The sequence below is a fragment of the Desmodus rotundus genome, chromosome 7 (genome assembly GCF_022682495.2).
Source record: "Desmodus rotundus isolate HL8 chromosome 7, HLdesRot8A.1, whole genome shotgun sequence".
Taxonomy (NCBI): Eukaryota; Metazoa; Chordata; class Mammalia; order Chiroptera; family Phyllostomidae; genus Desmodus; species Desmodus rotundus.
The window spans coordinates 42,160,430-42,179,331 of NC_071393.1; the positions used below are offsets into that span (position 1 = coordinate 42,160,430).

At 36.4% G+C, this 18,902-nt stretch overlaps 1 protein-coding gene across 2 annotated transcripts in view; it reads left to right on the forward strand.

Annotated features, from left to right (window-relative positions):
* The window catches only part of MDGA2 (MAM domain containing glycosylphosphatidylinositol anchor 2), an 829,607-nt gene that overhangs the window by 545,016 nt on the left and 265,689 nt on the right, over positions 1-18,902 (forward strand). For both annotated transcript variants that reach the window (XM_024573956.3, XM_053928205.1), the window contains one exon: positions 3,535-3,667. In XM_024573956.3, coding sequence (XP_024429724.3) covers positions 3,535-3,667 — 133 coding nt within the window. The remainder of the gene's footprint in view (positions 1-3,534; positions 3,668-18,902) is intronic.

Sequence of the window (18,902 nt, forward strand, 5' to 3'; positions counted from 1 at the left end):
GAGAACTTAAAGATCATAGGCAATCCAGGCTGCTCTTGGTATGTTTATGCAAACAAACAGGCAGAATTAAAAGTTAGACTCAAAGTAGTCTCTTTAATAATGATGAGGGTGATCTTAGGGAGAGAAATCATGGTCTAAGGAAAATCACAATGCTCAGTATTAGATATTAGAATCATGCAGCTAACTGTCTTAAAAGTCTGTTTTCATTTGAAAGTTAAAACTGGGTTTGTAATATCATCAAAGATGTTCAATTTATAGGCACGAAGGACCTGTCAAATTGCCATTGTTAGATGTCATTGCAGCAAGGGCCTTGCAACTGAATGTCTTCCCAAAAGACAGTCTCACCAGCATAGAGACTGGCTTAGGAGTAGTTGTGTAAATTAACCTGTGTGTTCCTCCTTCTGTTTTCATTGGGCGTAGGACTATGGCCTTATTACCTGAGCAATTGGTTGCAGTATAGGCCTCACTTAAAGAGCCCACCTTCATCATTTCCCCCTAAGACTCAACTAGTTTAGTTAAACTAGGTAGTTTAGTTAGTGAAGGGTTCGGGCGGTCTGTAGGCTTCACTTCAGAGTTTATCTTCCCTTTTCTGTCCTAATAGCCAAAACAGAAAGGGCCCAGAGATCTGAAAGGAGGGAAATCCTGATATATTCCCCTCAGCCCGAGCGAAGTGTAGTGAGCCACAGGGTTTTAGATAGGTGTAGCATGTCTCATACACCTTCCTCCAGATGAGCCATTCTTTACCTAGGTGCCTGCCTTTGTTATTCAGTAATTATGATTTAATTGTGCCTTCCAAATCTCTTGCCAAATCTGTCACCTCCAGAATATGACGAGGATGCCAACTGTCCAGTAATGCCAGCCTTTGGACACCGAGCCTGCAACTTCGCAGTGACAGCCAACTGACTTGGATTCTGTAAGGTCCTTCCCCTTACAGGAAAGGACTCCCTCCATGCTGCACCCCCTTTCAGGGCACCCCGACCCAAGGTTAGGTAGGACAACGTCCATGTCCAGCCGGAAGCAGTTACAAGAAGATGAGACCTTCGTCCATTGTCCTTTATATAATTATAAAGGGGTGATATATCTGAAAGGAAGGATTGAAGCAGGGTGCAGCCAAGAGGAGGGCCCCAAGAAGGGATTTGTAATGGGATCCAGAACTCAAGGTGTACCATTGTTTGCCACCAATTTCTTATCCAGAGTTTTGTGTAACTGGGTACATAATTCCCCAAGTGTATCTATGCAGGAAACCCAGATTTTGTTCTCCCCTCCAGGACTAGGGAGAAGAGAGTTCCCCTTATACCCATAGTAGCCACTGTGAGGATCTTAGGGTCCACCGCACTGAGTGCTGCAGCCCTCATTCAGGGAGAGTTAGAGTTGAGACAGCTTTTGCAGATTTTCTCTAAGGACATATCTCTGCTGCGAGATCAAGTAGCTTATTTAGAAAGACAGGTAGATTCATTGGCAGAGGTAGCTCTCCAAAATCGGAGAGGATTAGATTTATTGTTCTTAAGGAGAAGAATTATGCGCAGCATTAGAAGAAACTTGTTGCTCTTATGCTAATCATTCAGGGATAATTAGAGATAGTATTAAGGTCTTAACCAAGAGACTGAAAGAACAGGAAAAGCTAGAAAAACCAACGTAGTACACAGGAATCTGTAAGATGTCCCCATAGCTGACTACCCTGATTTCCTCTATTAGTAGGCCTTTATTAATTATACTCCTGTTTAACTTGTAGCCCCATCGTCATTAGTATGATTCAAGGATTTGACTCATAAGTGCCGACAAGGAAATGGGGGAATGTTGAGAGCTAGGAAAAAGGGCTAGACAATTATAAGCATTGCTAAACAGAAAACCTTGAAGGTCACTAGAATGGATAAGGAAGAGAGACAAGTCGTCATCCGAAATAAGCTTATCAACAGGAGACAGACAGATAGTTCCTCCTGAACCCAGAGCAAAACTCCTCCAGAGCTCAGAGCTATGCAGAGATAACAGCAACACCTGCTTTTGTAACTTGCTTGCTTGCTTCTCACTGTATAAAAGAGCTAGCCTGTGAGCGTTTGGCGCGGCTCTCATAGGAGAGTTCGCCCCTGCGCAGGTAAAAACTTTGTTTGGCCAATAAACCATCTATAAATCTCTTAAGAGTCTGAGTCCGTCAGTTCCTGGAACGAGAGATCTCGCTCTCGCATATAACATATATTTGTGTGGTGGGTATTTGTATGTGTTTGTAGAAAAAGAAAGATTGTTGCTTGTACCACAGAGGAAAATGCTAAAGGTGTGACTGAGTTAAGAATGAACTTTGGCAGTGAGTGGAAGGCATTATGGCCAAAGGCACGCGGAAGGAGAGATTCGTTTGACACATGTGGCATCTTCTGTGTGCCTGCCTCTGTGTGAGCAAGTTTTTGTTTGTTTCTTTGTTTTTCATTTTTGGGGGGGTTTCTTTGTTTTTTTTGTTTTTTGGGGGTTTTTTGCAAGTGAACAGGCACTGCCTTTATGTATTGTCCCACTAAATATTCCGATCTTTTGAAGTATGTAGGTAAGTGTTGCAATTTTTAGGATTTAAGTGATGTTACTGAAGTGAAATAAAGTAAACACATGGTTTTATACAGATTTTATCTGGAAACAAATTCCCATTTTGAAAATTGCTGTAACATCTTCACAATTAAGTTATTTATAAAGGATCTATTTGGAAGAGATGCATAGACTTGGGAAGGTAAAGAATTCCAGGAATCCTAATTTGAATAGGGCAGGAAGATTATTTTTCCTTTTTATTGTTGTTCTTTGTTTACTCTTTTTAAACTTTGAATGATGCTAGTGTTTTTCTTTTTTTCATTGTTTCCTGCCTAGTCAAGAGTTTGTGTGATATTTCTGGCCACTTACTTTATTTCAGTCCAGCTGACATTTTGCAGATTTCCCTGGGACACCTAGACCTTGAACTCTTGAATATAAAATAACAACAATAATATAGCTATAGTCAGGATGACTCCTTTATGCAGTTTTGTATCTATCATCTCTCACTGCTCCATATTCACAAATTATTTATGTGTACAAATTTAAATTATCTATCATTAGATGGACTTCATTAACTTTGTTCTACCAACACTGTTTCATTTATTGGCTCTTCTTCAGAATCCTTTCCTTTCATAACATTTCATGTTGAAGTCCGCATAGATTGCAGTGTTTGTTGAATAAATTTCATTATTAAGTACACTGTGCTGATCTTTGCATAATAATTTGCACAACCACCACCAAAAATAGATCCACCCCCAGGAAGCTACTTTACAAAGAAAATGTTATGAATTTTCATTATAGTCTGTTAGTTTTAATCTCTGGAGACTTTACAGTGTTATTTTTATATGCAATGATTTTTCAAAATGTAGGGCATTTTCCTTTTAAACACAAGACAATCTACCATATTATATCCTGCTAATAATATGATTTAATACAATATAATGCCAGAATTCATTCATTCATTCATTCATTCATTCATTCATTTTGGTTACTATGGACTTTTTCTAATGACGTGTTTTACATTTTCAGGGTGAAACAAAGATCTTAAAACTAAAGAATCTTCGACCTCAGGATTATGCTAATTATAGCTGCATTGCTTCAGTGAGGAATGTATGTAATATTCCTGATAAGATGGTTTCATTTAGACTTTCCAATAAAACAGGTAAGGGACTATCTCTGAAAGTTTTATGTTTATTATCCTCAACTAATGTTGAATGGCTCTTTAACTTTCTTATAGACCAAATGATTTCTACAGTATATGTAGGAACAAAACATTCTTTTCTTTCCCAGATAATTCTGTGGTATCTGAAAAACTTTTGGGAAATGGACACTGTAAAATTTAATATGTTTGTTTATGTAGCATACAAAATTATAATTCCTGATAATTGAATTCACAAATGTAACAAGCAAGCCTCTTTTACTCTATTTCAAGTCACGGAAGCTAATTGGCAGGTTTAAGTAGGTATTTTTAAGAAAATATTTTTGTAGAAAATGTCAAAACGTTAGCAGGACGGAAACTGGAGTTAGCCGCCGTTCAGTAATACAGGTCTTAGAGTAAATGCAAACATTAAGAAGAAATTGCCAGATGAAAGAGCAAAGAGAGGTCGTGGGGATGAACTATCCTTTGTTTGCTTGTGTGTAAACAGTCACCTTAACAAACGAGAATTCAGCTGGTTTTGAGAAACTTGCAGTGCAGTGAAGGTAAAGTTTTACTTTTAACTAATTCCATTAAGATAAAGAGTTACGATTATTTTTTTTTAGTGTTGTTCAAGTATACTTTTCTCCATTTTCACCCTACCACGTCCCCCACCCCATCCATAATCAATTACTTTTTTTATTAACAAAAATCTTAAGACATACGGGCCTTAGTGTGACTGTTTTTATGCCCTGATTCTGCCACTTCTTAGCTCTTGGAACTTGTTGAGCAACTGACTTCACCCTTCTTTACCTGTGTCCTTGTAAGCTTATAAAGTTGTAAGAAAGAATTAATGAGTTGATCTTTATAAAGCATTTGGAACACACTTTATTAGTTGTTCCAATACAGAGCTAGTCAGAGCTATTCAGCTCAGAGATTAAACCTAGAATTTTTTTTGAACGATGAGAAAAAAAGGTGTACTCATTCATGGATTTATCAACCTATGTTCCAATGTGTTGTTAAAATTTTAGACGATTATTTATTTATTTAAAATATTTAATTTATTTATTTTTAGAGAGAGGAGAAGGGAAGGAGAAAGAGAGGGAGAGAAACATCAATGTGTGGTTGCCTCTCATGTGCCCCCATACTAGGGGTCTGGTCCACAACTCAGGCATGTGCCCTGACTGGAAATCAAACCCACAGCCCTTTGGTTCGCAGTCCAGAGCTCAATCCACTAAGCCACAAGCCAGGGTTATTTTTCTATTTATTTATTTATTCATTCATTCATTCATTCATTCATTCATCAGAAGCTTATTGGGTTTCCATTTGGAGTCAGCAATGATAAGCATAGGGATATTAACTAAGATGTAAATTGTCTTAAACTAGAGAAATGCTCTATTAAACACCAGATAAAAATCTTTAGAAGAAAGCAAAAGAAGGATGTGAGAAATAAAATTAAACTTCATCAAGAAGGATGAGAAACACTTGATAGAAACTATGTTTCAGGAAAAAATTACACATCTTAGTGGATCTAAGACATAAAAGTTAATCATCTCATTTCAGTTGAAAAAGAATATAGGATATTAAGAAATAAAACTCAGTGGTTAACATATAAGAATTGAGAGTGATTATATTGTTCTTTTGGCATGACATTTTGTGAATTATGTTAACTAATTTTGTATCATAAGTAATTTTGTATACTCAATGGGTTGTTTTGAGAATGAACGAAGTCAATATAAACAAAAATTCTTTAAAGATTAACAGGTTCCATAAAATCATATTTAATATTTTTAGGCTGCAGAAATGTACGGTTTTATTAGATCCCAATGTCCCACAGCTAATTAGGGGTGGGAACAAGATTGATTTCAATGTTTGAAGAGTGATCTTAAATAGGATGCTGACTAGCTATTCACTATATCTGTAGAGCTGGAGAAAATGAACTTCAATCTCAGCCAGAGTGTCTTATTAGGAATAAAGACTTCTTGAAGCTGAAAGGAGAAGATTACCACAAGAGGTGATAGTCTTTTCAATGCCTGACGTTTTTTAAAGCAACAGAGTGACTTTATTTTTGAGATGATTTTTAACAACTGCCAGCTCAAAAACCAGAGACTCGACTCCCTGTGTTCCGGAGAGTGTAGGGGAACTCTCAGCTTTCTGCTTCATTCTTTATTTTTCAGGCTAAAGTACTGTACGTCTGGATTGAGCAAACAAAATGACCCTATTATTCTCTTTGATAAATTATCTCACAAAAATTTAGATGGATGTTTATGATATGATGAGCACTAGAATGATGGCAAATAATTGGGTTCAAAAATATAAGCTAGTGCCTTGTCTGACTCTTCGATAACTGTAATCAGGCACATCATTTGCCTGGTGCTTTACATATTCAAACCAGGTTTGCTTCAGCACTTTCCCCATCTGGCTGTGCTCAAAGTTGGAATAGTTTGTGCATGTCAAATAGGTGAAATCATTGAGGTAGCTCTCAAAGCACACCAGGAATAATAAATTAAGCTTTCGGCATCATCATGTAAACAAGTCTGTAAACTGACAAAGAAGTGCGTAGAGCCTACTTCATTGCTTTTCTGACACTGGAAGATCATGAGTCATTATGGCCACAGTGGATGTGAGAGTCAGGTGCTCCTTCCGGTTCCTGTTCTTGTGAATCTCTAAACGACAGCCATAAAGTGCCCATGTTTTCAACTCTTGATATGCAGAATGTCAAGGAAAATGTGTAATTTATTGAGGGGGAGAAAAATCTATTATAGATGTTGTTTGATTAATCTGCTCATATGTTTATGGCCGTGCAGCTTTGGAAATAATTTTTGTAATGGGGATCGAATCATTGAACAAAACGTATTTTTCGTACAGACAATATTTCAACATCGCTGTAGTCAAATTAACATTTTAAGTGTAATAACTTTATTACCTGATATGTACAATACTCAAAGGATATAGCGTATAAAGATGGAAACAATGTCTGCTCTGGGTAAGGATTTCTAAAAGTTTTGCCTCCGAACAATTAAAACGTGGCGTACAATTTCCTCGACCCATCCCATGATTACTGCATTAGACTTTCTGAGGAATGAGCTGGTAATGGGGATAGCTAAACAAGCATGAAATAAATGCTTTAGAAAGCAAACGTCTTTGTCGCCAGGCTGTTTTCTGTGAACCCATGCCATTTTGTGAATGAAACTGTCATTACTAAAAAACAAACTTTTAAGACTGCTTAGAAGAGCAATATCTGAGTGTGGTTTTAAAGTCAGTGTCATCTAGAGATTTACCAATAATGTGTTTTCTTAACTTTCTTACCGTGAGTTGGCGTTATAGTAGAGCTTATAATTTTGTATCTGCCATGGAGTATCTAATCATTTGTTGGCTTCTGTTGATTACTTAGCATGCTATGAAGAATCTCCTGCCATAGAAATGCACTATTTTTCACACTTAATCTAGCTGCCTCAGACCTTATTATAAAAACTCATAAAATTTTATCATAAAGTAATTATCATAAACATCAGGTAGGATTATAATTTATTTCCTGTCATGCATACTCCATGACTAATTGACATAATGTTGTCTCAGCGTCCAAATCTGGCTTGGTTGTTTTCCTGCTCCCACTTGGAAGAAAAAGAATGTTAGCTCTTGATTGGTAAATTCTTAATATAGCACTACTTTCATAATTTATTAAAATAAACCTGTTAAAATGCATAAATTTAGAATATTAATAAATCTGTATATTTAAAATTATTGTAATCATGGTAATATTGAATATAAACTATTTTAATTTTCTCAAATTATGTGTGTTTTTAACATGAGGAGACATAGGATTATGATAGAATAATTTATTTAAACATATTTAGAGCACTTATGTATTGATGTCTCATGATTTCAAAAGCAAACAAGACTTAAGAAGGTCACTTAATTAGAATGAAACACATATTTTATACTTGCTTGAGAGGATAGGATGAATTCTATAAAGAAATGGGACAGGTGGGGTTAATTTTACTTAATTATATAGGACCTTTGATCCAGTCTGCACAAATTTAACATTTGTATAAATTAATGTGGACATTTATAAAAATTAAATTGGCATTACCTCTTAGAACCAAGAGGCAAAAGTATTCCTGACTATAGGAATAGGGAAAACTTATACTCCTTCCTTATCTTCCTTTCTTTCTCTCCTTTCTCTCTTTTTTTCTCTTCTTTCCTCCCTCCAATCTGTCTCAGTAAATTACCATGAAAAATAATAGAGATTAAGGACATTTATGTTCCCTATATTGTATAGCTATTATCTGTGGTTATTATTTTAGATAACCCATAGGGAAGTTGTAAGAAATGCCTAATAATTGCTGAGAGCCTCAATTTTGTATGCCGTGTTCTACTCATGGTTTAGAGGAATATCATTAACTTATCTAAATGTTAGGAGAAATAAAATAATATTTCAGTTTTAGAATTTTAAGGGAATACTTGTGGATAATAGGAATAAGTGTGGACATTAGTATTTCCTCTTGTAAAAGAGTACGCCCATTGTCAGAGCTGGTTTTGGTGCAAAGGAAATGCAGTAGAAATTTTGCCATCAGCTGCACCTGGGTAATAACCTCATGCATTTTTCTTGGCCCTATGGATATTTGAGCTGTTTTCAGCATCTGGGCAATCAGTAGCATCCTTTATTAGAATCTGGATATTTTTTTCACCAACAATCCCTACTTCAAAGAAAGACTAAATTTTTGACATATACGTAGTGCAAGTATAATGGCTTCCTGTATGTCTTCTTGGGCTGCCATGACAGAGGACAACACACTGGATGGCTTGAACCACAAATGTTATTCTCTCAAGTCTGGAGTTTGGAAGTCCGAGATGAAGGTGCTGTCAGGGTTGATTTACAGTGAGGCTTGTCTCTCCTGGCTTGTAAACAACTCCCTTTCACTATGGGCTTTCCTCTGTGTTTCATGGAGGGAGAGGCTGAGTAGGCTCTGGTGGCTTTTCCTCCTCGCATAAGGAGACCACCGGTGTCAGATTAAAGTTCCACTTCAGGACCTCATCTCCCTTACTTCCCTAAAAAGGCCCTATGTCTAAGTACAGTCATCATGGGGATAAGGCTTCAACGTATCAATTTGGGGAGGACACAGTTCAGTCCATCACACTTTTAGATGATTGAAAAGTGTCCTTTGCATGTAGGGTTCCTTTTAACATTTATAATATATGTTAAATCCAAGCAAGAAAATGAGCCAGCATTTTAAAGAAAAGAGCCTATTATTTAGTAGAATCTCAACTTAAAAAGGGAACTCTATTCAGAATATTAGTGGCCCTCTATTCTTAGCTTTGGGGAAAGGGGAAGGAAGCAGTAGTAAAGGAAGAAGAAAAGATAAAACTTTAGTGGGGAATAGACATCACTTTCATAATTGTATCATCATGCAGTTTTAAAGCATGGTCAGACTATTAACATACAGACACAGAAGCTGTATCTATCAATGAACCTGTATTATTCTGATTTTATTTTTTAGGATAGAGAAGGCAAAATGTGAAACAAAAGAAAAAACAGAAAAAATATCTCATTTTTTATACACTAACATATTGGGCATATGAATGACTTAATTTTTTTTTGTCATTCAGTAATTTTTAAGCAACAGTATTTGCTACTGCAGGAACCAACAGAACACAACAAATGCTATGAGGACATTGTTGCTACACAATCTTTAGAGAATGAGATATTTCTTGTAATTCTTTTACATAAATATTGAAGGTCAGAAATCTAAGATTTAAATTTTAGATGTATACATTTGGAGGTTTTACTTAGCTTTCCTATTTTCCCTCCCTAAAAATAGGAATAACACAATATCTACATTATTTGGTTTTGCAGGCTGTACATTTGTTGGCTACTAAATGAAGAACTTTTAAAAAGTATAAGCACATAACAAATACAATAAATAGTAGTTATAATTGGATTGGATTGTTAACCTAGATAGTAGAAATAAGGGATAAAATTGTTGTCATCAGTAAGCATGATGAGATGGTGACAGGAATCCTAGAATTTTTACTAAGATAGGGTATATAGCTTCAACCATTGATGACTAATATTGAAATAAATTTATAATCATTTTATGAATTATGTCTATCAATGGTTAAATTTAATATTAATATTTCCCAGAAAAGTGATTAGAAAGGAATATGTATTCTCATATGTTTTTATCCACACTATTATCTGCAGAAATGTTTAACAGAAATATACAATATTCTTCTGTGAAATTGATAATAGTATGTAAGGAAAATTGAAGAAACTTGCCCTTTTGTTGATACACAACAGATCCTTCATCTCAGTGCTCCGTCATTTCCTAAGGAAAGCAAACTTGGGTACGCTCTATTCTCACGAATGTGGCTTTAGAGATGAGAAAATATACATGCCGGGTATATGGTGCTCTGGGGACAGAAGTAATGGTCATTGTGGGGTTCCAACTTTGGTCTTCCTGAGACTGTTTCCAGAGCAACAAGGTGACCCAGATTTTCCAGAATCCTATTACCATAGTAACAGGAAGTTCGCATGTTGCTGGGATCTCTCTACACCTGTACATTTTCTGGTCCTGGCAATGAATTTTTCAGATTCATTATATGCAAGGTTATTCTTGGATTATGAGTTCTTATATAAAATATCCCTCATAAACTATTAACTCTCCCAGAAGAACCCAAACCCAGATAGAGGAAATAGCTAACTCAGAAGAAAATAAAAAAGATTGTTAATCAATTCAAAGGCAACACTATTACATTTACTGAAAGAAATAAATTATTTGAAATCATATGTTACAACTCAACATAAGTATTTTGGAGCATATCAAATGGCTTGTGTTTTATAAGTTATTTTTATTTTTTTTCCACATTTTTTATTGTTGTTCAAGTACAGTTGTCTCCATTTTCTCCCCACCAATCCCTCCCACCCCAGCCATCCCCACTTCCCACCCTTGATCCTACCCCCCTCTAATGTGTCCTTTATAGTTGTTCCTGAAAACCCTTCTCCCTTTTTCCCACCATTATCCCCTCCCACCTCCCCTCTAGTTACTGTCAGTTCTTAATTTCAATTTCTTTGGTTATATTTTGCTTGTGTATTTTTTTTATTAGATTCCACTTATAGGTGAGATCATATAAGTTATTTTTAACATGCTATCAAACTATTACTGAATAATTTAAAAGTTTTCATAATGATACAAAAATGCAAACTATGTGTTTTATATTTTTTCCAGTGGGTTGAATGAAGGTGCGCTAAAATAAGTAATATTTTTTTATGTTTTTGAGATTATTCAATTTGTAATTTTAAACTTTTGCTTAATGGATTGGGATACCATGGCTTAGTACTTTTGAAGGTTCTATTGTTCTGGGAAAACTGAAAATTGTGCTATTACAGATAATTCAGTTCTTAGAAATGCATTTTAGACTTCTTTCATGGTTTTTAAGCTTGCCACTCCTAACCTGTGATATAGAATATCTCCATGATTATTCACGGACAAATTTGATTTTATAGGTTACTGGCTTTCATGATGAGGAATAATTGCCATAACCGCATGTAGCTAATGCCATTACTTATTCACCCCAGACCCTCAGATGGATTGTATCAGGACTCATCTTTAGGGTCACCCATTCCAGGATGTGCTGGACTCAGTAAAAGTCTCACATCCTGGGAAACCCTATAATCCCAGGCAAAGCAGTACTTAGGTCACCCAATGATCGCATCTACCATCTAGCCTCCTCCAAGTAAGACGCTAGCATTAACGTCAGTAGTTAATGTTCATACACGTACAGCCTTAGCAGTCTAAATAAGAAGCCTCAACGGGAAAGACCTGGGTGTGGATCTTGGCTCAACCCACTGTGCAGTGGGGTCACCAATTCTTTCAAAGCATTGAAGTTGCTGTTCTGCTAAATCATGTTGACCATGTGCTTTGAAGAGGGTTTCAGATTGATGGGAAGAGAACATTGACTCTATGATCTCATTTTATTTAGCCAGATAACATCCACAGCAACAAAAACTTAAATAAAATGAGGTGACTCCCAAGAAGTAGATGCAGCCTACATAGCTACTCTTGAGCTCCAAGGTCCACGCGAGCAGGGTGCAGGGTTACAGAATTTGAGATTAATACCTTGTTGTGCTGTTGGCCTTTTATGTAAACCCCTTACATTAGTATTCGAGAAAAAATGGAGTCAACAAATAATCTCTGGACCTAATTAGGGGAAACTCTGCAAATACTGAGCTCTCAGTATTTCTTACCACAAAGTCACTGGAAGAGGGACTGTCACCTCTTTCAAAAGAAGCATCATCATCCCTGGCCACCGTTCTCCCCCAAGCTCTATGGCATTTAGGAATAAATTTTCCCAAAGAACCTTACCTCAGTATACATGTTGTGAAGAGTAAATGAAAGTATGTTAATGGTGTCTTGCAAATAATAGGCTCTTAGTTTCAGTGGTGATGGTTAGATTTAAAAAATGACCTTTGTGCAGAAAGCAATGAGAATTTCTAAAATCGCATTTAATCCTTTGATTTTCCTTTTTTGCTTTTATTTAGTTGAAGGTATAAATGATAGACTCTACTGGTCTGTACTTTTCAGCAGAAATATTAACTCACAACTAAATTCCAAAATTTTCTCAATAGTTTGAGAAATAAGTGAATGTCAATATTGTGTATTCATTAAATGCAAATTATCATATGTATGATATATATATAAATATAGATATGTACATTGGTAGTGAGTATGTATATAACACTACTTCTGGCATATTTTATAAAGTTTTTTTTATATTTTATATTCACTTCCATAATGAAAAAATCTAAACAATTTATGTTCTAATCTGTTTTTAAATTCACATGTACTCATCAGTGCCAGTTAAATGTAAATTTTTTTAAAAATAGGAAAATAGGAATTGAGTATTAGCTCATCAAACAACCTTTGCCAAATATATTTTTTCAATCTAAAGAACAGGCAACATGTGAACAGTTTTCTTTTGAGTGTGTCATAAGTATGTTTTTCCCCTTATACACTGATACCCCGAAATAACCGTATCATCGTTAAAACTCCATGCTAAAATATTTGTGTTTTCTAGGCATCCTCTGACCGTAGCCACACCACTCATAGGATTTAACACCCTGTGGCGCGGCTAACTAAGATTAGTCTTGTGGTCACTGTTAATATCATCGAGTCATGTGAGCCGCAGTAGCCATAAGTTCAAGGGTCCATATTGGTTCATGAGGGATTTTAATTAATTTTGAAGAAAAGAGAGTCCGTATAGTGGTCCATATAGTAGGAGTAAGGTACCTAGTGTTTTGTTACAGGGACTGGGAGGAGAGTGGACATGGAAAGGCTGGGAAAAAATGGACAGGCTGAGTATCAGAAATGCATCAATCTTCGGACTGTAAATCCAGACGCAGCATGTACTTTTGGTTTGCTGTGGTCACAACTATTTCCAAAGCATCACAAAGATTTCAGTTCCTTTAGTTTCCATTTTCTACAAAGTCTGTTCTAAGAGCCACTTCTTTTTTTTCTGATAACCACATACCCTTCTTGATGTACTTGCTACTATTATATTACAATAAAAAATAGGTATGCCCAACTGTTCTGTAATATGCTTCAGCCTGTTTTAAACAGCCTTTCTTTCTATCATCTCCTTTCAGTCTCCATGCCTTAGTTGCAATACTGTTCTACTTGAGTCTGTTTTGACTGTATTCTTTAACCACATACTATCCAGCAAATGTGCAGTAGTCAGCAGTACTGATTTCTGATAGACACTGTGGAATAGGAATTTATTGATGGTGTTTGGCATAGAGAGGTATGATGGTCATATGAATCTTCTCTAGGTTTTCAGTCTGATCTGGCATTGCAACATTGTTCTCAAACAACCAAGAGGCAGGGATTTTAGTCAGATTAGTAAAGTCCTGGAAGTAAAGTAGCATTCTGTCTTGTTAGCAAAATCCAGCAACACCAGTTGGCTTTATTTTCCTGAAAAGAGTTTGTAGTTCTAAAATTGTAAAATGCAGGAAATTTGGAGAGTATGACCTAACAAGTAACAATAGAGAAGAAATTTCGTCAAAGTGATTGTCACATGTTAAGTGCAAATTAAAATGTATGTTTCCAAAGTGACGAGAGAAAACATTAGGCACAATAGAAAAAATATATAAAACTAATGGGAAAAGAAGCAGCATAATATGGGTTCTTGTTAAATTTCTCTGGGATTGATTCCACTAAGACAATTGCCTAGATAGAACAGAAAGGAAAAAAGAAGTCCAACCTCCTTCTATTCTTACGCTTTTCTAATTCTCTCGATCGTGATTAGGAATACTTAATAACTAAGGTCCTGCCTCATTGCATATTGTTTTTCAATTTTAAATTTAACTCAGTCTGATGAAAATTGTGAAGTTCATGCCCTTTTTCTTTTTGGAACTATAAGTCAAAAGCAACCTGATGAGATATCTACATACAATTTGACACTATCGACTGTACAAAGAACCTGAAAATTCAGTGAATATAGAGTGGTGTGTGCTTAACATTGGTTTGTGTGTCTTAGCAGAATGTGAAATATGAATGCAAGTTTAGAAAAGCATTATAACATGTATAGAGCTCCACAGTGAAAGAATATGTAATATAAATTTAATTCTCAAGTTGCTGGTAAGTTAAATGGGCAAATCAATAAACATCAATATTAAGAACTTTAAGAAAAACAAAAATTGATTTAACATTAAAAACAAATGGTATTTGTTTTCTCTGCAAAGATATTTCAGCAACTTATATTTATCATGTAAAATGGGAAAATGTGGATTTATCAGAATGTATATTGAAAATATCAGAACTGGAGAGGAAAGCTCTACTTTCAGTAGCTTCGAGAAATAAAATATTGGCAGGTCACTTTATACAATGCCTTTCTTATGTGCAGAGAGGAATTGAATTCAGAGGTGATTCCGTCAATGGTTTATCTTTCATATTAAAATAGTTTGAAAAGGGTTTTATTGGCTTTTAATCTTCCCTTAAGAAATATTTCACTTTGTGCAGCTTATTTAGTTTCTTTACATATGTTACATTACAGTATTATCTTACTCAAAAAATGAATACCCACTTATCATGTAGCAGCATTGTCGTGGAACATGGCAACAGTGCATTTAAATGTTCTCTGACTGTCTGAAATCCCCAGATAAGAAATATAGCTAGTGTAGTAGTTAGGCTTGAACTGACTTCTGTTAGAATGAGATCTGCAATAGCAGTATTAGCAGTGTTAATATTTCTAGCATGTCAACACCATGCTATAGTGACACCTACAAGGTCCATAGTTTAAAATTGTCATTGTCTCCAGGATAAACCACAATTTTAGGACTTTGTAATTCAGTCCAGCAAATTGTTAACCACACAGAAAACTTAGAATCAAACCCCTGTGCTTTGGCATATTTATTTTTCACCAAATTATGTTCTAATTCTTTTTCTGCTTTTCTTTTTCTTTTTTCTTTTAATTAACCAAAGGGAAGGAATATCAATATACACATATTGGCTACAAGTACTTAATATATGCATACTTAAAAGGAAAGCATCTCCCCAGAACACATTTAGACCTTTATAAAACACAGTCTAGCCCTGGCTGGCGTAGCTCAGGGGATTGAGCGTGAGTCTACCAAAGGGTCGCCGATTCGATTTCCCAGTCTGGGCACATGCCTGGGTTGCAGGCCAGGTCCCCAGTAGGGGGCGTGTGAGATGCAAGCACACATTGATGTTTCTCTCCCTCTTTTTCTTCTTCCCTCCCCTCTCTCTAAAAATAAATAAATAAAACACAATCTATACATTTCTCAGGTTACCCAAGGCAGGGTTTCATTTACTGAGTGCACCCCACTATCCTAGAATTAGACTCCTCATTCCAGCACCTTCCGACGCACACATGTCTGTTGGAGGTGAGAGCAGCAATCCCAGCCATGCGGTTGGAAAGGGCAGAGGTTCTCATGACCCTGCACTAACCTGGGCTGTAGCCCAACTCAGGCAATCAAGATATGACGTTTTTTATTCTGTTTTATAAAACTACTTCTAGAATTCAATGTAAATAACCACCATAATGTTCAAGTGTGTTAAATATGAATGTATGTATACTTTGCATGCTTTGATTTCTTTTATCTGACCTTTGGTCCAGGACTGTGCTCAGCAAAATGTGGCCACTTTTGTCCTCCATATAGTAGTCTTAGTAGTATTTTACAGCAGACTTTACAAGCATTGGCAAACTATCTCTCTCTCTCTCTCTCTCTCTCTCTTTTCTCATTGGTAACACCTCAAATAAATATATGGACGCATTATTTCTTTTCTTGATTTTTCAAACTCTAATTACCTAAACTGATGTTTTGAGGATGACAGTTGCAATAGATGGAGGCTTGGTTAATAGTTTATCTTCGAGACCACACTTACGAGTCCATGTAATAACACACTAGCTTCTTGTATTCGTCCTTACTGGTAGATTATTAATTCCCACTGTCTAAAGAAGACTTTCCATGTTTAAGTTCCAGCTCCTTAACTCTTGAAATCTGAGAATTAAAATAACTGAGCCCATTATAATTACATAAAATATGATTGGTGCTCCATGGATGCAGCTTCTGCATATCCACACATTTAATCAACCACAAGGAGAAATGTTTTTTGAATGTCATGTTGTTGTTGACATGTACTATGTAGCTAGGCCTATGATGGCTGCTTCTGTTCCGAACAGGTACAGACTGTTTTCTTACCATTATTCTTTAAAGAATACAATAAAACAACTATTTACAGAACATTCACATTATATTCGTTATTGTAAGTAATCTAGAGATGACTTAAATTATACAGGAGAATGTACATAGGTTATATGAAAGTGCCATTCCATTTTATATAAGGGACTAGAGGATTCCTGGATTTTGGTATCTGTGAGGGCTCTGGGACCAAGCCCTGCACACACCCGGGGACAGCTGTGTGAGTTAGGAGCAATGGCCTGAGGGCTTCTTCCAAAGACACTTCAGAATGTAAGATTTTAATTATAACTTAGGTGGCTCACAAGTCCATGTCGCCTTCTATTCTGACTGGTAGAATTTCCTAAATGTTTGGCGAGCCAACCACGTTTATTTTTGCCTTCCCCAGATTTGTATGATGTAGTAGTGGGTGGTGATGTTGTCTGTCTCCGCTTTCTGTTAGAGAGGCAGCACTAACTCTTCCTCTGACACAAGGATCATCAAGATTCAGTTAGAACTTGGGAAGATCAACTTTGTTTTTGCTCTGGGGTTTATATGTACTACTTTATATCCATCTAAATCCAGGCTGCCTAGATGAGAAGCCCAGCTTTACGATTCACTACCAAAGTGACCTTTGGCAAGTTATTGAAACAGTTTCTCAGACTGGTAATAATGGAAATAGGTAATAATAGTACCTATCTCAAACAATTAAATGAGTCAATATATGTAAAGCTTTTGGAAGGGGGCCTGGCACATATTAAGGACTATAATTGTCTCCATCTAATTAAAAACACCTTAAGAGTAGGACTTTTGTCTGTTTTGTTCTATATCTTCAGGGGTAGAACAGAGCCTGATACATGGTTATAACTTAATCAATACATGCATTAATATTTTTTGTTAACATAAAACATAGATATATTCCAAACCTAACCAAGGAGGTAAAAGACCTGTACTCAGAAAACTACACAACACTGAAGAAAGAAATTAAGGAAGACACAAACAAATGGAAGCATGTACCATGCTCATGGATTGGAAGAATTAACATCATCAAAATGGCCATACTACCCAAAGCGACTTATAGATTCAATGCAATCCCTATTAAAGTACCTATGACATATTTCACAGATATAGAACAAACATTTCAGAAATTTATATGGAACCATAAACAACCCCGAATAGCTGCAGCAATTTTGAGAAAAAAGAACAAAGCAGGAGGGATCACAATACCTGATATCAAACTGTATTACAAGGCCATTGCAATCAAAACAGCCTGGTACTGGCATAAAAACAGGCACATAGACCAATGGAACAGAACAGAGAGCCCAGAAATAAACCCAAGTCTTTATGGTCAATTAATATTTGACAAAGGAGGCAGGAGCATAAAATGGAGCAAAAATAGCCTCTTCAACAAGTGGTGCTGGGAGATCTGGACAGCTACATGCAAAAAAATGAAACTCGATCACCAACTTACACCATACACAAAAATAAATTCAAGATGGATAAAAGACTTAAATATAAGTCATAACACCATAAAAGTCCTAGAGGAAAACATTGGCAGGAAGATCTCAGACATTCCAGGCAGCAACATCTTCACAGACACATCCCCTAAAGCAAGGGACATAAAGGAAAGAATAAACAAATGGGATCTCATCCAAATAAAAAGCTTCTGCATGGCTAAAGAAAACAGCATTAAAATACAAAGAGAACCAACAGTATGGGAAAACATATTTGCCAATGATACCTCAGACAAGGGCCTGATCTCCAAAATATATAAAGAACTCGCACGACTCCACTCCAGGAAGACAAACAACCCAATTAAAAAATGGGCAAAGGTCTTGAACAGACACTTCTCCAAGGAAGACATACAGAGGGCCCAGAGACATATGAAAAGATGCTCAGCATCACTAGCCATCAGAGAGATGCAAATTAAAACCACAATGAGGTACCATCCCACACCGGTTAGAGTGGCCAACATAAACAAATCCACAAACAAATGTTGGAGAGGATGCAGAGAAAAGGGAACCCTAGTGCACTGTTGGTGGGAATGCAGACTGGTGAGGCCACTGTGGAAAACAGTATGGAATTTCCTCAGAACACTAAAAATGGAACTGCCCTTTGACCCAGCAATTCCACTGCTGGGATTATACCCTAAGAACCCTGAAACACCAATCCAAAAGAACCTGTGCACCCCAATGTTCATAGCAGCACAAGTTACAATAGCCAAGTACTGGAAGCAACCTAAGTGCCCATCAGCAAACGAGTGGATCCAAAAACTATGGTGCATTTACACAATGGAATTCTATGCAGCAGAGAGAAAGAAGGAGCTTATACCCTTTGCAATGGCATGGATGGAACTGGAGAGCATTATGCTAAGTGAAATAAGCCAGGAGGTGAGGGACAAATACCATATGATCTCACCTTTAACTGGAACATAATCAACAAAAGAATAAAGCAAACAAAATATAACCAGAGACATTGAAATTAAGAACATTGTAACAATAGCCACAGGGGAGTGGGGAGGGGATAGTGGGGAGAAGGGTCTATAGGAGCTACTGTAAAGGACAC